Here is a 21,568-nt window from a genome sequence, read left to right as displayed (position 1 = left end):
AAAAAGGTTGGGTCTGAAGGGAAGCAAAAATGTCTTTGGGAAAGATAATTAACCAAAAGCCAGGAGACATGGTTCTGACATCAACTTTATTTGTTAGGAATTTATGGTCTTGAATTTAATGTATTTGTCTTGTTTAATGTATGTATTTGTGTTTTAGTTTCTGCATCTGGAAAAAGCTGAGAACACTTAGCATATATAGAAGTATTTTGAATTTTTCAGAAAGCCTGTGAAAGATTGTGCAGCTGGTCCTCAACTTAACAATGGCTTGATCTAGGATTTTTTTATTTTATGATGGTGTGAAAGGACACTTACACAAGTTCTGTTTTTCACTCTCAGTACAATATTCAATAAATTGCATGAAACATCCAACACTTTAGTATAAAATAGATTTTGTGTTAAGTGATTTTTGTCAGACTGTAGGCTATTGTGTTTTAAGCATATTAAGGCAGGCTAGGCTAAACTATGGTGTTTTGTAGATTTGGTATATTAAATGAATTTTTTGACTTAAGATATTTTCAAATTACAATTTGTTTGTCAGATCTAAACCCTACTGTAAGACAAGGAACACCTGTATAGCAATTTAGCTTAGCTATGACTGACTAAAAGCCAATCTATATCCATTTCTCTTTCTGAGGACAAAGGAAGATGAATGAAAACACTTAGACTGATGCTTGGCACATAGTAAGTGCTCAGGCTGCCCTTGAACTCACTATGCAGCCCAGGCTACCCTCAAAGTTGTACTGATCTTCCTGTCTCAGCCTCTTGAGTGTTGGGGTAACAGGCATGCACCACCACACCAGGATTAAATTCATAATTCTTAATGAATTCATAATTCATAATTCTTCCCTTCTACCCTTTCCTTCTTTACTACCTTCTTATCTTTTCTTTTATATGTTCTTCCTTAATATGCTTTTGATTTCCCTCAGTTGGACTTGCTTTGTTGTTCAATCTTGAGGAATAAGACCTTCCTTAATATTCTAGGATGACTGTGTTTTGTGACACTACAAAGCCACAAAAGGCCATGTCAACATGCTTTAGGAAATGTTTACAATATTTTAGAGAACAAACAAGCTAAAAGCTGAACTGTTACAGGCAGGAAGGGAAGAGAAATTCTTGGAATCTTGAGAATGTCCTGATCAGGAAGACCGTGGTGGTCACCCGTCCACTGATAAAGGATTGGTAGTTCAGGCTTGATGTGAGCTATTCCTCCACTGGGCCCTTGAAGCTGGGTCTTGCGTATGTGCCCTTTTAGGAGGGCTGTGCTTGACTGAATTTTTTAAATGCCTATATTCTTTTTCCCTTGACAGTACAGAACAGTTTGAGATTCTACTTTATTACACATTCTCTCACATTTTAAAACAATGGACATATTTTTATAAGGAAAGATGTTTGGAATGCTCACCAACAAATCAATCATCCAGGTGTCTTGAATGGAGGTAATTTTATTTTTATGATCTTGAATACCATTATTTTCCAGAGTAGAATTTAAACTACAAAGTGCCAATGGCCAGAATGAGTCTCTACAAATGCCAACCATGGTACCTCAGTGATAGAAATTTTGCTAGTAAACATCGGTCTCCGGAGGCCCTCCCTCCTTACCTCTGCTCCCAACTCACAATAAAAAAAGTCAACCAACCCCAAAGCATACTTTGCTGCAACTGTTTGTCTCACATGGAGTAAGCCTCTATGGCTTAAATTTTGTTTTGTCAAGAAAAAGAAAATTAAATCCTCTTCCACAGAAAAGGAACTTTAAATTTTGTCAGTTTCAAACAAGGAATGAAATAAATGCCTTCCTTAGAATAAGAAAAAGTAACATTTCTAGGTAAATGGATGCACCTTGAGGCCATACTCCTAAGTGAAATAAATCAGACACACATAGAAATACCACATTGTTTCCCTGGTGAGAGAAATCAAAAGTGTAAATAAGGACCAAAATGTATAACAGAGATTGTGAAACAGGAAATTTTGAAATTGGAAGGGGAACTAGGGTGGAGAGATGGGGAAGGGAAGAAAGGGAAAAGAAAAAAAATGAGAAAAGAAGGAATAAATGCAAACAAAGCTTCTGTAAATAAGGAGGGGGAGAGGGGTTGAAGGAAGGAGAGAGGAACGGGAAAGAAAGAATCAAGATATATCATGTAGTGGCTGGGGATTTAGCTCAGCAGCACAGTGCCTGCCTGGCAAAGCACAAGGTTGTGAGTTTGATTCCCGGTACCGGAAAAACAAACAAACAAACAAACAAACAAACAAAGATATATCATGTACAGGTACAAATTCCCTTTGATGAATGTGATCATCATGTACACCTAAAATGTACCAATAAACTTAATTAATTAAAAAAATAAGCAACAATGCAGGGATTTGAACTCTGCAAGTCCAACCAGGTCAATGGACATTTCCCCCAGCCCCCAGAGGAAGAGACTTTTCTGTGCAGATTGTGAGGAGCTGACTGGCCAGGATCAGAGACCTCAGAGGGTTGGGAGAAGACTGCCAGGGGCCACCAGCCTGGCCAGGGCCACCATGCGTCTGAGTTGGAAAGCCCCAGGCCACTGCAGAGCCATTCTAATCAATCTTCTCCCCCATACCCAGGCTCTTCTTACAAGTTGAGAATACCTTCAGCGAAGCCCTGGAACTTTCAGGCACCCCATTTCCATATTTTCCTGAGATGATTCCACAGGCAAGTGGAGACCATGTCATTGCGCCAACCCCTACAGAAGGGAAAACCATAGAAAATCAATTGTACCAACTGGGATCAAAGGACTGTGGGTGTTTGAACACAGCTTGGTTGGTTATAGGGGAAAGCTGGCCAGATAAATGAATTAATACCAGCATATCTCTCTCCAGTACATTTTTACATTTGCAAACTGTATTTCATTCTTTTATAAACCAATTAAACATGAACTGTCAGTTCTTGGAATGAGTTGCAAAAGCAAGTCCTGAAGGTTTGGCTTATCTATGATGTTTTGATGTAGAAGATTCATGGAGGAGAGATAAACACTTTCCCTTGCACAAAAATTCAGAGCTTCTCGTCTGTTCAGTGCCTAATGTGATGGCTGATACGTAGTAGAAGCACAGTGCCTAGTAAACACTCAGTAAGTGATAGTAATAACAGTTGTTCTTGTTGAATTTTTATCTTTTTTTCTTATGCAGCCTTTTCCTGCCAGTTCTAAGAAAGTTATCTCTGGATATAACTTTGCTAGGTAACTTTCATATAGAGATATAAGATAAAAGATACCCTTTTGTGTATAAGCCTCAAAAACGTGGCTTATTCATGTTTTTCCTAGGTCCAAATTTCTTGTGTTTATATTGTGTATATATTTTTCCCCTTCTCTCTGAGAGCATTCTTTCTGTACCAACATATGGTGTCTGGCTTGGTAATTGTTGAATTCTCTGTATCAAACTTAGTGCCAGGACAGTTAGAGATACAGATGTGTATGTCCACGACGTTTTTGAAAGGCACTCAGTCCATTCAGAGTTGCATGGTTGGGTGAGTACTGTATGAATTTATCCACGGGTTTTCCCCTTTACCATGTATACACTTTACACTGCCAGTCACAGCTCACAACTCTGTAGATTTCATCACGGATGCCCTATAGTCTAAGTACGGGCACATTGGATTTTGCTAGTCTCTAGCATGTATCGTCCTTATAATCCTTATATTAATTAGGGACATTTAGGAAAGCAGTTTACTAAAACTCATTTTCCAAACCACTGATATTCCCCTTGTTAGAAGTAGTAGATGTACTTTTGAAGATTACCTATTTTATGGTAGAGCTCTGGAAGCTGGACCTCCACCTTCTCTCTCTGGAAAAGATGGTACTCAGCTTGTTCACAGACAGGTGGGATCATATTGAACTGTCTTGCTACCGAATAGGCTTCCTGGGGAGAAACAAGATTGCAACTGATTTTAGACTGATTAACAATGAGGCCTCACTGTGATTCATCTGCATGTGCAGTGTTCAGTGAAGTCAACACAAACCAAGGAACGCACAGGATGCCAAATAACAAGCAAAGTTACGCCTATTGATTTCACCCAGAGCAATACTAAATGTACCACATTCTTATTCCTTGGAAGGATTTGGACTTAGTGAGGTCTAGGGCAAATTAATCAAAGTATGAATTATGGATTATTATAATAAAAATATAGTTTGCTTTTTTTAGGTTTCTAAAGAAATAAAATTTAAACTAACATATAAAATTGATCTGTATTTAATGTGTTATAAACAGAATTGCTATTAATATAGTTTTTAAACAGGAATACTCTACTCATTTATCTCATTAGCTGTAAAGTTCAGTTTACCCTCTTGCCACCAAAAAACACGATTCTTTTAAGAGGCCTGAGCTCTCCCTGTCGTATTGTGAACTGATGAGCTCCGGCCTCAATATTCATCTCTTTAATGATGGAATTGATCTCAGATTTCCAATGTCACAGGGAATCTGAGTAAAGTTTGCAAATGATCTACTAATTTACACATGGTATCTGAATAACAATAGTAAGGTACCCAGGAGAAATTAGCTTACCATGATCTCCATAGCGCTCCACCTTGAGGTGCCCCAGTACATCGCCATGCCTTGGTTTATCACATGTGTCATGGCTCGAACAATTTCTAGGGAAGGCCAAACAGTATTCCAGGAGTTTCTCTACTATTCAAAGCTGTATGATGTTTTTCCCAACCCCAAACCTTAAAAGTTTAATGCAATTATTTGTTTGATTAATATAATTACTTTGATATTGCTGATAACAGAAGAGTCTAACATATAATATTGCTGGTTTGGAGGCTGATGTTTACCTTTCACTTTTCAGCAACAGTGTTAATTGGTATTAAAAATATAATGACCACTTCAAGTTCTTCCTTTGCTTGTACTGCTTGACGGTTTGTGGTCTTATTAAAGAACATATGATTACTCTCTGAGAATCAGAGTACTTGCTCACCAAAATGAGCAATGTGGGACAGCATTTGTTTTGGCTGTGTTGAACGTAAGGGCACTGAGGATGAAAGGCCTGTCTTTCTTTGTATGTTAGGTTTGCAGAGCTGGGCCTCACACCGAGTAGCTGTTTAATAGAGATGACTCAGTAACAATGTGTTTAGCAGAAAGATAAACACATTAATGCTGAACAAACAGCTGCAGCCACAGGGGCTCAAAGCCTCCAGTGACACACCCTGTCCTTGGCCACGCTGAACCAAATTTTGTTCTAAGACACCCATGTCAATTGATTTCACCAAGGCCTGCCGGTGGGCCCACCCACTTTGCTTATCAGGCTCTTTCAGGTTGACATCACATTTCCTAAACAGGAAAATGAATCCTCTCCCGAGAGGGGTGGAGCCGAGCTCATCTTTACTCGGCACCAGCAAGATGGGATGCAGAGCTAGAGAGAGCAGGAACAACCTCAAGTTCAATTTGGCAAAAATTTATAAACAGGGTTGGATTTTTCCCACAAAGCAGGTCAGCTGCGTGGATGAACAGCATGCCAAGTCATTAGACATTTTCAAGGGGTCATAAGATCTCGAGACTTTTCTGTGTCCCAATAAATACCAGTAGGTTACATGTTCTCTAGAAAAGTCCAGTCCTTGTCTCAAAGTAGAACTGACGTTGATGAATTTTTTTTTTTGTTTCTCCTAGGTAAGCACTGCTTGGGGCGGGGTTTGGAAGGAGAAGGCCGGGTGAGTGTCTTCAGTTCATTGTCGTTTGGCTTATGTGAGCTGTTTGAAGTTGCCTTTGGGTTCTCTGGAAGACGAGAATGCTTTCGTTCACTACTGGCCAACAGAGGTAGAATTTGGTTTGTAAGCTGAATATTTTCTTCTTGGATAAAAATTCCCAAATGTTAAATCACAGCAACTAAACTACGAAGTTCATTTTCCCTTTATTAAACAAATGTGATGAAAAGAAAAATAATAAGAACCCTTCTTTTCTTTTCTTTTAGAGTACAAGTGGAATAGGTGTCAATTAAAAACTCTTCTGGAAGTTGAAAGCCGTTATTAAATCTCTGGCCCAGAGCAGACACCTCCACCATCATGCCAGGGCCCCTCCCTTTACATAGGCCTTCCTTCTGAGCCACGAGGTTGTTCAAACACCATTTATCAGTGTCTGTTGCTCTTGGTGCTAGGGGTGCTGGGGTGGGCGGAACAGGGTGGTAAATGCTTAACACGTTCACAAAAAATAAACTGATCCTGACCCTGTTCCCTCTCTCAGTCTCTGCTGTCAAGTAAGATGAGTACAGAACAGTCAGGTGGCTTGGCCACGTGCAAGTCACCGAAGGCCTGAACCAGCAGCTCAGCCGGGCGGAGGGGGCGACTGGGTGCACATTCACGCACCTATTCAACATGCAGGCAGTAAAAATATAGTGTTGCCAGGTACTGTGCAAATTGCTGAATTCATTTCTGAGTAAAAAAGACACAAAGTTCCTGAACTCAGGGAGTTTAGAGTTGAGTGGGGAAGACAGAGAAGTAAACAAGTAATTACAAAATGTGAAGTGCTCCGTGGAAGACACAAGGAGGCTGAGATCAAAACTGCAAGGGAAGACTCCTTAGGGCAAAGATGGTCTCACTGAAGAGTTATGCTGAGGGTGAAAAGGAGCCAGTTATGTGAGGAACAGGGGAAGAACGTGTCCGGAAATAGCAAGTGCACGTCCCTGAGGCAGGGCAGGGCTTGGTGAATTCTGGCCACTGGAAAGAAGCCATGTGCGAGGAGCAGCCATGTGGTAGTATGGAGGGATGCTAGGGGTATGGGACGGAGATAGCTGGCAGAAGGCGAACCATGCTGTTTGTTTGTATTCAAAGTGTAACGGAGCCACTGACTTTTTTTAGGCAAGGAAATGACATATTCCATCATCCTCCTTTGCATTTCAGAACACCATCTTTGCCTGTGTGTGGAGGGCCCGCCTGAGAAGCTAGGGTGGTCTTTAGGCAGGCACTGCGGTGTTCTAGGTGGGCGAGGGGGGACTTGGAGGACGGTGTCAATAAAGGTAGAGACTGCGGTAAGTAAGGGAAAGAGAGGAACGTATCTCCAGATCTCTGGCTGTTTCCTGGGAGCGGAAAGTTTTGGGAGGAAAATCAAGGGCTCTTCTTTGAGGTACAATGCCTGTGAGATACTAAAGGGGAGACGAGAATTGGACACTCGTTCTGGAAATATAGCTCAGTGGCATAAGCGCTTGCCTGGAAAGCCTGAGGTCATGAGTTCGATTCCTGGTACCAAAAAAAAGAGAGAGAGAGAGAACTGGACACCCAAGAGGATGAACGATCTGCTGGATGTGGTGTGTTTAACTCTTACTCTGTTGACTATAAATCCATGGCAGTGGGTGAAACTGCCTACGAAAAGTCAGAAAGAAACGAGAGAAGGTTGTCGTTGTCATTGCTAGCTGTGGTCAGAGGGAGGACCCTGTGCGGGGCGATCAGGAGCCAGGGGGCCAGGAAGGAAGCCAGAGGGGAGCGGGATATTTCCGAACCGGGAACAGAGAGCGCTGCGGGAGTGTGCCCACAGGGCGGACGGCCGTGCTCATCCCGGGCAGGGCCGCAGCCCGGTCCACACGCAAGGAGCGGTCTCCGCGGGAGACGCAGCCAGGGTCGGGGTGAGGCCGCGGCGGAACGGTGCGGGCAGGGAGGCTTTGGAGACGGTCCGAGGAGGAGCTTCCCACAGGGTTGCAAGGGGGTGAAAAGGGACCCTGAGCGGCTGAGGAGTGCTTAATGCCAAAGAGGAGTTTCAGCCGGGAGAGGTAGGCGTCGGCCTGTGTGCATCAGGGCTGAGCTGGGAAGAAGGAGTTAGCAAGGAGCCGAGCGGGGGCGGGCAGGCAGGAGGAGAGGGGCCGGTGCAGGCTGCGCGGACCCCCAGGGGAAGCCCCCGGGCGCGGTGGGGCGCTCCTGCTGGGCGGGAGGACCGCCCGGCTTGTGGCACTCCAGCGGGGCGCGGAGCGCCTGTCTGACCGCGTCTGTTCTCAGTACACTGCGGCTCAGGGAGCAGAAGGTGGCTGCAGAAGTGGGGCAAAGGCGAGGCGTCTCTGGGACGCCCTCCGGCAGCTCCGCAGCGCCCTGCGTGCTCTGACGGCAGCAGACGGGGTGCAAACAGGGAGGGACCCCCGGCGCTCGCACAGCCACAGCTGGGGAGTCGCCCAGTCCACGTTAACATGTAATTCGTTCACAGTAAATTAGCGTATTGTTTTTTTCAGGTCAGAGAAAAATTTCCCGCCTTGTTTAGCTAGCTAGTTGGAAATCACCACGTTGACGGCTGAGGTGGGTTCTGCACAATTCTAATGAGTACGGACGCTAGGGGGCAGCATGGTTGAATGAAAAAAGTCAGCCGGGCCTGTGCAGCGTAGTGGACGTGTGTATCACAGAAATGCGTTTGAAAGGTGTCGGTTCTGAATACGGAAAGGGCATTGGAAAGATTATTCAGTGAGAATTCTCGAACCCCTGCAGAAAGACTCTCAGACAAACATGATTAAATCTGCTACGCCCAGACTCGACCTGACTCCCCACCCTAGACTCCCCGCTGTTCCAGCAGGCTCAGCCCCAGTGGTTCTCAGCCGCCTGACACTGGAAACACCTGCAGTGTGTTGCGCCTTAAAACTACCCGTGCCCAGCCTCCCCGGCCTTCTGTTGTATCATAATCTTGGGGTGAGGCCCTGGCGTCGTCGCTATTTGAGAAACTCAACCGGGATGAGCCTGGTGTGCAGCCAGGATTTGGAGCCACTTTACTTGTTTACTTAGTCTCAAAGCCTGGGGATAGACTGGCGGCGTCAGCACCCCTTGGGAATTCGTTCCGAATGCAAATCCTGGAGCCCCACTCAGACCTAGTAGGCTGCAGTTTCTGGGGGTGCACACACCAGTCTGTCTTTTAAGCAGCCCTCCACCAATTCTTGTACACGGTAAAGTCTGAGAACTACTCCTTTATGCTCTTTTCAAGTTAGCCATTTCATCGGTCAACTTCCCCCCACATTTCCTCTTCTGTGTTCATCCATCTGATGCTCCCAGTTATTATTACACGCAGCTACACTAGGTAGACATTCGTATACAGTGAGAGAGGGACTGGGCCTACAAGGAAATCAGCACAAAAATAGAGACATCAGAACTGTGGCTGGAGGCAAGACCAGAGAGCCAGGCCTCGGGATGGAGACCCAGAAGCCAGGCCCGGGAGATAAGGAGCTATCTGAGGTTATACTGTAATTAGCACCACATGGTCCAGCCAGCTCAGATAGGCATCACACTCTTAGATAGGTGACCAGAACATCTGGACCGATACTCCTCTCCCTTCCCAAAAATGCCTTTGATCTTTCCTTGTACCCTTACTGTGTGATTCCTTTCCCTATTGGATCGGTACTAGCTAAGCTGCTCTACCTGTAATCTTTCAGGTTGACTGTAGTTTGGTATCTGTGCTGCTGAAGTGAGCACAGCACAGTTTGACTGCACTGTACCACGCTGGGACTTTGCTGGGTGACTTGCCCCTGACGAAGACCCTTGGTGGCTGCCCACTCCAGACACACCCCTCTTGTCTCTCAGGAGATTCCTCTTAATAAACCTTTGCTACTCTTAAGCTCGAATTCATTCTTTGATATTTGGGGGGTATGAATGCTGCACATTGGACATTTTGCAGGTTGGGAGTTGTATCTTTCCCACATCACTGTAACATAACCTTTACTTTAGTTAGCACTATGCTACACACTCCCACTCACACACATGCACACACACTTCTGTAGGGATTAGAATCACCTGGGGAATTTGATAAAATAACTAAACCTAGGTCCTCGCCTCCTTCAGTGAACCCGGGCCTTGGTGTGTTTTGCTGTTATTAGCTCTAAAATCTCAAAAGTTTGAGGAAAACTGTCTAAACTACCCAAAGATTTGGTTAAATCTTGTAAACGTGTCCAGGTTGATTATTATGTGTCATTATTCTTTAACCTGGTGAGGCCTCTCCAGGGTCCACAGGCCACGGGCAGCTCCTCTTTATTCCATAGCGCACGGCTGGCCCTGGACAAATACTGCAAGCAACTGTGCTTCCATTCCCGTGGGTACAGTGAGGCTAGCACCAGTCCTGTAGAATTCTTTCCAGGCTTGACATGCGCTCACGTGTGCAGGTCCTTGTCAGCCTGGAAGAGCAGCGCAGACTGAGTGATAAGGAAGCAGGGTGTGGCCTTGGCGCTTTCCTCTCAGGTTGGACGCTGGAACTTTGTGACATGTAGTCACGCAGGGCATCTATGTTTCCGAAATGTGCATTTATGCGGCAGGACTTGGCACAATTATTTATTTTAAGTGGAAAAAAAGTTGATATTTAAATTTTTTAACTGGATGTGATGCCAAAAATACTTACCTCACATAAAATCTTTCTTTTTCTAAGAAAACCCACAAATTGGGAAAAAATTTTAGCTGACTGTCCCTTGGACAAACACTATTCTCTAGAACATATAAAGAATTAAAAAAACATCAGCCCCTCCAGAACGTAAAGATCCAACTCAAAAATGGGCAGCTGAGATGAATACACACCTCTCAGATAAAGAAATACAAATGGCAAATAAATACATGAGAAAATATTCAACATCATTAGTCATTTGAGAAATGCAAATTAAAACACCACTGAGATTCCATCTCACCGCAGAAACAACGGCCATCATCAAGAAATCAACCAATAACAAAATGCTGTCAAGGCTGTGGGGAGAACGGGACCCTTCTCCTCTGCTGGTGGGAGTGCAGACTGGTGCAACCACTGTAGAGATCAGTCTGGAGATTCCACAGTAAACTAGCACTGGAGGTCCCTTTCAAACCAGCTATTTCCCTTTTGGGTATTTTTCCAGAAGAACTAAAAACATCATACCACAGCGATATATGTGTACCCAATTTGTAATAGCTAAGTCATGGAAACAACCCAAACGCCCATCAACTGAGGAATGAATAAAAAAGTTGTGGGTATTTTTACATAATGGAATATTACTCAGCTATAAAGAAAGATAAACTTGAGACTTTCATAGGTAAATGGATACAACTAGAGTCCAAACTCATAAGTGAAATAAATCAGACCCACATGTATAAATATTATATTGTCTCACTATTGTAAGAACATGAAAGAGTAAATAAAATCTGAGAGGTATAATAGATATTGTGAAAGGGAAAGAAACTGCTTAAAAGGAAAGAAAACTGGGATGAGAGAAAAGAGAAAAAGAAGGAAGGAAAATACACACACACACACACACACACACACACAGGATAGCTAAGAGAGTTGTACTACTGACTTCTGTTGCTTTATTGAAAGGAACAGTTGATGTTTAATTGTTTGATCAGTCTTACATGCTTATATTTGTTTAATTGAATAACCAATTTGAAGATAACAATATGTAATACAACAACCATTGTATATTTCCTATCACCTTGTCTGAAATTCTGTATTGCTTCTGTTGTTTGGGTGTTGTTTTGTGCATGTCTGATTGTTAATGTGTTTTTGTTCTTTTATCCTTAAAATAAAAAATAAAAAAACTATAAAACCTTTCTTTTTCTTATTTTTTTAAAAATGAGAGAAGGCTCCTGATATTTTGAAAGTTGTAAGCAATAGTTAACAGTGTGAATGCTAAACCAGAACACTAATGACACAAAAGTGTAGAAATTAGTGTTTTTTATCAAATAAAATGTATGTAAATTAATCCTGACACAGAGACAGAATTATAAACCCAAAAAGAAGTTTTAGAGATAATGCACCACAGTTTTCTCTTACTGTAGCTGAGGAAACAGGATAGGCATATTTATAAATGCATTAAGGGATAATTAAAAAACTGGAATAGTATTAGCAAAGTACAAATATTTCAAATACACTCTCAAAATGCTGAAAAGAAAAATATTTGTATTTAATGTGTAATTTTCTTTATACAAAATGTTTCCCAAAGATCCTGTAGGATATTTCCCAAAGATCCTGTAGATGTGTTATTATGCTTTAATAATGTAGAAGGAAGGAAGAGAGGAAGGGCGGGGAGGGTGGATGGAAAAATTATCAACTAGCCAAGGCATCACTTTAAAGACTACTACCTTATCGGTTCAACCAAATGGAACTGCTCTTTTTCAGAGGTAAAAATGGTTCAGCCTTGGCAGGGTCATATGGTTCAGTTCTACTTGGTATCAGACCCCTTCTCTTTTAGGCAGCAAGATGAGGGTGGAGACCCGGATACTGGGATAATGAAGGGACTTAGCTCACCAGAGGAGTTGCTGTGGACACTGATAAAAATAAGTCTAGATTTGGGCAGAAGGTTTACATGATGAGCAGACCTTGAATGCTGGCTAACTGCTTTGGGAGAACCTGGCTCTGGTCACATTACAGAACATCCGCCAGGATTCAGGAGACATTGCTGTGTTAGTCCTCGCCATCACTACCATTAACCTTGGACCGTCTCTTGACTTTGCTGGACCTTACCTTCTCCAATGCAAATGGACAGATTGGCATAACTAAGCAACTTGTAATCTCCACAATAATTGTGTGAGTGAGGACTATTTTAACCCCCATTTTATGAATGAAGAACCTGAGTCTCAGAAAGACAAAGTCTTGGGCACAATCTCACAAGGCAGCTTTGTAGTTCTGTGATCAGTCATGGTAGAAGGCTTTGTGCACAGTGCATTGTGGGAGAAAGCTGGGACAGAAAAACAACAGAGCGTTTACCTACTTGTCCCATTGTGTATTTGTGAACTGTGATGCCTCGTACATGTTTATAGCCATCCATTCCTTTGCATATGATATGCTAAGGGCATATGATGTCTATAAATGATTTGGGAAATACGAGCTATCTTTTGCTTCCTTGAAGAGAGACTTTGAATATGATGATTCTGGGACAGAGAAAAGCAGTGAAGGGCCTGTGTCTGACTGCTGAAGCTCAGAGAAAGAATGGTTTTCACAAGGCAATTTACAGAAAGTAGGCTGTCTAGATCAGGGCACTGCATAACAGACCAGGCTCAAAAGACCAGGAAAGAATTCAGGCTCCAAGCCAAGCCAATGAACATCTCCTAGAGATCTGGAGAAAGTGAACTTTTCAAATCTCAGAGCCAAGAAACAAGCTTTATGGCTCCAACAACAATGCGCGGTCTCTCACCTGGAGAGAGACCTCCCTAACAAGTGAACGGTCCTGCGTCTCTGATCTGCTGCATACTGGTTGTCCACGACCCCAGACACTGCAAAGTGAGACTTTGACACTGCCCAGATGTGATTTCAGAGCTTTATTTTGAAATGTGGAGTAGGTTACTGGAAAGAGACTATTTTAGTCTCACGTTTAGCTGAAGTCCAAAGGCGCTGAACAAAAGCAGTCACTGGTAAGCACCCCTGAGATTCCAAGTGCGGTGCTAGAGCACATACTTCTGTAGGACACCGTGGTAAAGGGCTTGGCCCTGGGTACCTCAGTCTCCACCTTGAAAGAATAAACAGGTGGTGGTTGAAGTCGAGAGGCAATTTATTTGGGCTTGAGTTCTTTGGCACATGCCTTACTCTAAATGCTTGAGACTAAAAGTGGTTCGGATTTTGGAATATTTAAATTTTGTAAGATTTGCAGAATATATAACCAGAAATCCTAAGGGTGGGACCCGAGGCTAAAAAAATTAATTTGTTTCATAGGCCTCTTATACATAGAGTCTAAAGGTAATTTTCTACAATGTTTTTACTGAATTTGCAGTTTGAGTGCCACCCGCTACAGGAGGGCAGGTGTGGAATTTTTCGTTTGTGGTACGTCAGTGCACAGAAAGTTTTAATTTTGCAACATTTCGGCATTTTTTTTGTTTTGTTTTTCTCCGGTACTGGGAACTGAACTCATGACCTTGCGCTTGCTAGGCAGGCACTTTGCCACTGAGCTAAATCCCCAACCCCTGGCATTTTTGGATTAGGAGTGCTCAACCTGTATTTCCCTCTCTACCTAGTGACCTTTCCCTCTCGCTATCTTTCACTTCATTTCAAACTGAATAAAACTCCAGAACTTAAAACTCCATTTGTAGAACTTGTAAATAAGAAAATCTCCCTGAAGGAAGGGCCTGACCTTGCTGTGACTTCCCTGAAGCAGACAGACACAGCTGTCTCCGGGACTCTGATCATTCTTTAGCTAGGCCTGTCTATAGAGGGAGGTTCTGTGGTGCTGCATACTTTTAACATTGTTTTTTCCTCCGCTAGAAATCTACTGTTTAATCCCAGTAAGGGAGTAATCATTTCACCTCTAGATAAGAATGGCCAAGTGACTTGTCCAAGGCAAAGACGGGGCTTTCTAATCTTTCAATTATTCTTTTTCATAATTTCCCTATAATCCTCTTTCTATCCATCTGGTCTTTCCAGCGCCTCCCTGAAACCTGCTAGTGCCTGCTGACACTCTTCCAGAAATAATTATGTAGAATATGAAACACAAAATTACTCCTTCCCTTTAACACAATCTTAGCAAGGTCCCCACCATTTCCTGCTAAAACCTGGTGACTCAAACTCTTGGTTTACAATTCCCATATTTGCTTAATACTAAGTGATAGTAATCAAAGAGACTTCCTGTCCTGATGAAAGGAGGTTACCTCCATGATGAGTATCAAGCACAGTGCTACTATTGTATATGTCAAATTCTGTGGGGTTTGGGAACAGTGGAACACATCCCAATTTATTGAAAAACATTCAGAATAACAGTAGGTAAACGCATCTTCATGTGTAAACCTAAAGGTCATATCATCAGCAGGCTATAGGAAACTGGTCTTCTAAATTACCATCCTGGGGTTTCCTTGGGCAATGTTACTGAAGCTATTCTGCAAAAAAGGGAACTTTTATGGTTTGAATATGTACCTTCCTCTGATGTGGGACATCTCTCTGACATAAAGGAAACTATTAAAATTTGGAAAGGGTTTTCTCTGGAGACTTGACATCTCCACCACACTAACTTTTCCTGCCCATGATGTTGGGGCATATCCCCATTCATTCAATCTCTGATAAATAATGTCTTCTTTACAAATATTACAAATTGGTAATTATTATAAAGTTTTACATATATATTTATAAATTAGAAATTTATATATAAATTTCCCTATGCAAGCCTTGCACATTTAAAAATAATTTTGTTCCTACATGGTAGTTTGTTTTTCCTGTGCAGGCATTTTGGTCCCTTCCCTTTGCTTCCCCTTGATTTGTGCTTTCCTCCCATCAGTGGCTCTTGCTCCTTTCCCAAGTAGCAAATCCACTGGCCTCTCTGGCTTTGTAGGCTCTTTCCCTCATGGCTATCTACATAAGGAAATAGAAGCCTTTTCAGAGGTAAACATCCCTCTCCTGGAAAGGACAGAGGGGGTTAACTGAAAGCTTGCTCACTCATTCCCCCACCCATGTCCCCTGTTACAAATAATTCTATATACTGTAGAAATCAAAAGTGCACAGTGGAAGTGCCTGCCATGGGGCATCTGCCTGGTGCGAGCTGTATTGTCTCTGTATGGGGGTGAGCTGCTGTGGTTGATGCTACACAGTGAATCCAGGACCAGCCTGAACTACATAGTGAGACCCTGTCTCAAAAAACAAAAATAAAAGCAAAAACAAAAGTGCATGAAGAGAAATGGAAAAAGATTATTTTTGCTTCATGTTGTTTGAGCATGGAGTTAGGGGCTGGGGCCTGGTTTAGAGAAAAGTCAACACTAGTTTAGGTTTCTATCTTTCTCGGCTGTGACTTTGTTCAAACTCAGCATGAGAATGTAGTAATACCACCTCACATGGCTGCAGTAAGACATAAACGCAGCAGTGCTGGAAGGACTCCCAGCACACAGCTCAGTACAGCCTGACCCTCTGCTGCTGTGTGGCTAGTACTGATATTAGTATATGGTCAATTAAGCCTCTAAAATTCTATCATAAAACATGGCTAAGATAATTTTTTTTTTTTTTTGGTACCAGGAATCAAACTCAGGACCTTGCGCTTGCCAGGCAGGGGCTTATGCCACTGAGCTATATCCCCGGTCCAGCTAAGATAATTTTGAACTAGAAAATTTTTAAAGCAGGTGCTACCAATTGCTCATTACTACCATAGATGATATTTCCATGAACACCTGATTTTGAATAATCTGATTTTTTGTAGTAAATGTAATAGAATGTACAATCTACAAAATATATTCAGAAAAATAAGAAAATTAACCTGCTATGTATGTTTCTTTGGTAAAATCAATTTATTTTAGAAAACCTAAATGAAACCTTGTATAACAGCAGAAGGTAATTCTGGTATATGACAAAAACCCCAACCAACAATGTATAGAAAGACACAAGAGAAGTTATACATTCCTCTTATTTAACTGTAACATTAAAAAGACCTATTGATGAGCTCTGCAAGAATTACTAGCTTTTTGTTTTGATCTTCTTGAGTTTGGGGTTGTAGTTTTTCTTATTGACAAGGCTGTTTCTAAGCTCTTGCTGTGTCATTTGGGATAACTTCTCATTGTATCAATTGGGGTTTTTATTTTTAGTGGAGTAGTTTATGGAAAACTCAGTTGAAATTCCTTAAAACTGTACCAGGGATTTACCACCTCTTGCCACTGGAAGTGCAGGTCCATGTCACTCCAGTGAGTTGCTGAGGACCACCTTTTCTTGGAACTCTGCTCTGCTATCCCACAGGTGGCTTCTCTTATGGCCTTCGTGCGGCTGTCAGTAGAGCTGGGGTGGAGACTGCCTGTACATATTTACCGTGGGCCACGCAGCGACAGGGGTCAGGCTGAGCTGAGCTGTGTGCTGGGAGTCTTTTCAGCATTACTGCATTTATGTTTTACTGCAGCCATGTGAAGTGGTATTATTACATTCCCATTCTGAGTCTGAAAAATATCACAGCCCAGAAAGATAAAAACCTAAAATTGTGCTGATTTTTCTCTCTAAAACAAGTCCCATCCCCTAACTCCATCCTCAAACAAAAATGAAGCAAAATAATCTTTTTCCATTTCTCTTCATGCACTTTTGTTTTTGTTTTCGTTTTTGAGACAAGGTCTCACTATGTAGTTCAGGGTCGTCCTGAATTCACTATGTAGCACAGCTTGACCTTGAACTCAAAGCAATCCTCCTGCCTCACCCTTCCGGGTGCTGGGATAACAGGCATGCGCCACTACACCCAGCCTATTCATCCACATTTGTATTTCATACCACATTTATATTTCACTCTTTTTATTATGCTATTTGAAGCTTAATAAAGGTTAGCAATATCTCTATCAACTTACTAAACCAGCTGCTAGGCACATCAAAAGGTAATGTATTAGGAAAAACACTAGCTAACGAACAGTTTTCCAAATGTTCATTGATCTGCTAAAATAAATTTAGCTAAACCTGGCCAATTCTACAGGGCATCTGACACTTCTGTATTTCTAAAGCCATTATCAGAGGAACAGTTATTTTTATACTTGGGAGCATCTGTTGTGGAATTATAGATATCTTACTCAAGTCTTACATTTTTGGTATTTTAAATTGTGTGAATGTCATCCTTGTTGGCCAGACAGACAGATGTGGAACCTGACACATAGGTTCTTATTCTATTTTTCCTGTCTGGAGCTTTTTATTTACAGAACCGTCCGTGTATCAGCTTCCTGGAAGAGGCTTTTAACTTTATTTTAAAAGGAATACTATAATGTGGATGAAAGAACAAAGCAAACAACTTGGCAGAGATTGATAAGAGCAAGAAAATATTGGCCCTAATAAGATTTTCTCCTGGCAAATCCAGTTTCATGCTCTAATAGGAAGCAATCTTTATTGCCTCCCTAATAGTGTAAAGCTGGCCTTCCTTCCTGGTTCTGCCGTGGGAGATGTCTGGAAGCAGATGCCATCTTAATCTTAATGATATTAAAACCTCTCCCCTTACATCCGGGACAACTTGCTGGCAGCACCAAATCCATTTCGGCACCACGGTGCTTATCTGCGTTTGTCAGATGTCTGGTACGTAACCAAAAGGCAACTTTTAAATTCGACACAATAGAGTATGGGTTTCTCAGCCTTTGACAGCGAACACCAAGTAAGGAGGAGTTCCTAATGCTGTAATATTTGACAACAAAGCATGGGCTGCTCCATATGTTGAAATAGGAGGCTTACCACAGAGCGGCCGGCAGCGCTTGCTGCAGGAGCTCGCAGACGAGGCGGGCTCTCTCCAGGGCGCTGCTCTGGGAAGCCGCCCCTGGTGCTTTTCCTTGTTTCTATTGCACGGTCCCACTTGCTGTCTGTTTGTAACTGGGGCCGTCTCCTTCATTTTCCCTTCCCGGAGGTTCTTCCCCATCTCCCAACCCAAGATGGCTGTCTCCCCCTTATTTTCTCCATGAGAAGCCTCTCCTAAGGAAGGACTTAGCAAGGTTTTCCCAGGAAGGCAGTGCTTCTACTACATGACACACTAAAGTGGCCATAAAAGCAAGCAGCATGAGAAACCGTGGCTTTATCATAAAAATTATGCAAAGTCTCTGTTCTGTGCCATAATAACATTTTAGAACAGCAATAATATTTTGCTCTACAAATCTTTGAGTAAGACTGACACAGAGGAACGTGTCTCATGTTTACACCGGTCTATTTAGCTCCCCATCTCCTACCACACTCACCTACAGAAACACACTTCCTGGGCTTCAGGCGAAACACGTTGCTGGTTGGGTAATTTTGGTAAAAAGCAGCAGGAAGGGTCAGAGACAGAAGGCATGATGCGATGTCCATCTTAGGAAATCAGACTTTGGCAAGCACAGAACTGAGTTCCGCCTAATCCTTACATGCTGAACTTCTGTATATCTTTATGCAGTATTTTATGAAGCTCCCACACATTAAGGGCCTTCCACATTCCGCATGTTAAAAATGACAGTTGGCACTAATTTATCACTTATAATGTGCCTAGCAATGCTGTAAACTAATTGATCCCTTCCAATAGTCTTATGTAATTAGTTCATTATTACTCTTATTTTGCACATGAGGAAAGCAAGGCGCAGCGAGAGTGAGTACATTGCTCACGGTTACCCACTTGCAAGCGATGGGGCAGGGATTTGGAAGCAGGTAGCCTGGCCTGGTCTGCTCTCCTCTGCTCAGAGCGCTGCACCAATTTAGAAATCGGTGTTGCATAAACCCAGCTAAGGAGACCAGGAAGCCTTCATGGAGCAGATCAGGTTAGGCTCAAGGACCGAAATGCTAACTTTAGAAGTGCTTTGGGGCCTACAGCAACAGTGTTGTTTCCTGAGATCATTCACTTCACATTAGCATTGTCCAGTGTGTGCGTGTGTGCATGCATGTGTGTGTGCACACGCGTGTGTGTGTGTGTCCCTACATGGCACTCCTGTCGTGTAACAATATGGACAGTTTCTCTTCTCTACATGGCTTTCATTGCCTTCCAGTCTTGCAAGAACCTCTTTAAATACAGCAAGCCTACAGGACAGAGCCCAAATGGTAGACAAGAAGGTCATTTGTTCAGAGCTATTCTTCACTTGTGAACTACCAGGTACCACAGAAGGTAAGTGTTGAATAGAGAAAGAGGCACCAGCTGAACAGGAGAGAAAGGAGGGATACGTCATTCCAACTAAGGGAATGAGGATGCCTTCAAAGGGGAGTCTCCAAGCTAACTGAGTGAGGATAGACCCAAGAATATTGCTCTTCCAAATTTTTGTCATGCTTCCAGGTCTAAAAAAGAAAAACAAACCCCCAAAAGTTGGGACATGTAAAGGACATAGGAGATGTGTGAAAGATGCTCCAATTGTCCATGTTGGGGAAATTGTAGCAACAAAATAATGATAGTAATGAATTATAAATCATAAAATAAATCAGAAGCGATGAATTCATATTGATATAAATAATTGAATAAATAAATGAGGGGAAAAGAAAATTTTTCTTAAGGTAGAACACTAAAAATAAATGCATAATTAAATAAGTAAATATAAAAATTTGAGGGAACTAGAAAATCGCCACAGTACTTGTTGCAAGCACAAATAGGAAACAGGATAGAACACAAGATATTTGCTTAGTTTCAAAGTATGACCCTCAATTTTACTTACTAATTATAAAGAAAAAATAACTTACAGTAAGGAAATCTACTCAGCATCACCTTAATACCAAGTGATCAAAGTTAACATCATCAGTGTAAGACAAATAGACATTCTATACTTCAGCGATGATACAGTGAGAACGCATTATTTCCGTGGTACTTCTGCCAAAGTGGCTTACTTGCATTTAGTCACAAGGGAGAAACTGACAAAGTCCAGTAGAGAAGATACAGTCTATAAAATAACTGGCCAACAGCCTTCTAAAGTGTTAAGGTTTTGAAAAACAAAGAAAGACTAAGAAACTGTTTGAGCTTAAAAGAGATGGAAGACACATGGATAACTGCAAACATAGGCTCCTAACCAGAAATTGCTAGCAGTGGGATAACTGGAAGAGTGCAGATAAGATGCATAGATCATGTACTATTGTGTCAAAGTCAACTTTCAGGTTTTGATAACTGCAAAATAGTTATGGAAGATATTAATACCTGGGAGAATCCAGGTGAGTATACAGGACTTTTTTGGTATGGTTTTTGATGTTTTTTAATGTCTGCATACTAGTAGAAAACCTAAAAATAGACAAGTAAAATACATAAATAAAAGAAACATTTACAGAAGATGATATAAAGTACATAGAAAAGGTGATACTCTCTTCTCATCCTGCAGTGGGCTATCTGACATGGCGCACTTTGGTGGCCACTGAGGGAAGGCCTCTGACCCCACACGGCTTATTCAGGAAGTGGCGGGTAGGAGGCTAACGAGTTTCTGAGAGATGAGCTGGCATCTGATCGGGAAATCTGGACTGGGAAAACTAGGATTGGCTGTATATAGCTAAATGCCAGAGACTGTCTGGACTACACAGCAACAATCATATTGAATGCCGACCACTCAATACCACTGGTATTTTTATCTCCTTTGTATTACTGTTTTCATCATGAGTTTCATCAAAGTAACCCATGCACCTTGTTTAATGAGTCAGTGTTTTTTTTTTTTTTCTTTTTTATGAGTCAGTGTTAAAAGGCTTGTAACAGAACGCAGCAGTCCCTTGAACTCATTGTAACCACTTTCAACATATGCAGGTGTTTACTCCGGTGTTAATCTCTGCATTGCTCAGTGACATGTATGTATTACGGTCTTGCTTCACCTTTTTAAGACATTATCTGTTGGCCTTTCTTAGAGGTGAGGATTTTAGCTCCCTCTATTATACACTTATACACAGTTCAGGGTTAAATTAAGACTTTGTGTTTTTACTTTCTTTCCATGCCTTAAAAAATTTATTGCTCAAAGTCTTGGAGTTGACGGGCTCAGTTGGGTGTTCGTGCTATGGCTCCTTTCACAGCTGCAATCCTATGGTGGCCACACCCAGCGGATCTGACTTCTTCACTAACATGTCTGGTGCCTGGGCCGAGGTGACGAGCGGCTGAGGACTGGCTGTGCCTCTCTCCCTGTGTGTGTCTCTATCTGGCAGTTCAGGGCTCACACAGGGTGCGTTAGACATGAGTAAAAGGGGGAAACCACCACTTCCTTAAGTGTAGGCCCCCAACCAGGGTAACATCATTCTCCATCTTATTGTTTTGGTCAAAGCAATCACACAGCACGCTCAGATTCAAGAGGAAGGGCTTGTATGTCAGAACTGTCAATTACAAGAAGGAAACAAA

General features: G+C 42.2%; 1 protein-coding gene across 2 annotated transcripts in view; it reads right to left on the bottom strand.

Annotated features, from left to right (window-relative positions):
- Kcnab1 (potassium channel, voltage gated subfamily A regulatory beta subunit 1) overlaps positions 1-21,568 on the bottom strand; it is a 407,620-nt gene that overhangs the window by 17,437 nt on the left and 368,615 nt on the right. For both annotated transcript variants that reach the window (XM_005393077.2, XM_005393078.2), the window contains exons 9-11: positions 4,519-4,604; positions 3,756-3,876; positions 2,611-2,705 (exon numbers count right to left, since the gene is read on the bottom strand). In XM_005393077.2, coding sequence (XP_005393134.1) covers positions 2,611-2,705; positions 3,756-3,876; positions 4,519-4,604 — 302 coding nt within the window. The remainder of the gene's footprint in view (positions 1-2,610; positions 2,706-3,755; positions 3,877-4,518; positions 4,605-21,568) is intronic.

Source organism: Chinchilla lanigera, unplaced genomic scaffold (assembly GCF_000276665.1).
Source record: "Chinchilla lanigera isolate Chin_1 unplaced genomic scaffold, ChiLan1.0 scaffold00047, whole genome shotgun sequence".
Lineage (NCBI taxonomy): Eukaryota > Metazoa > Chordata > Mammalia > Rodentia > Chinchillidae > Chinchilla > Chinchilla lanigera.
Note: the sequence above shows the minus strand (reverse complement) of the source record. Positions and strands in the feature narration are given on the sequence as shown.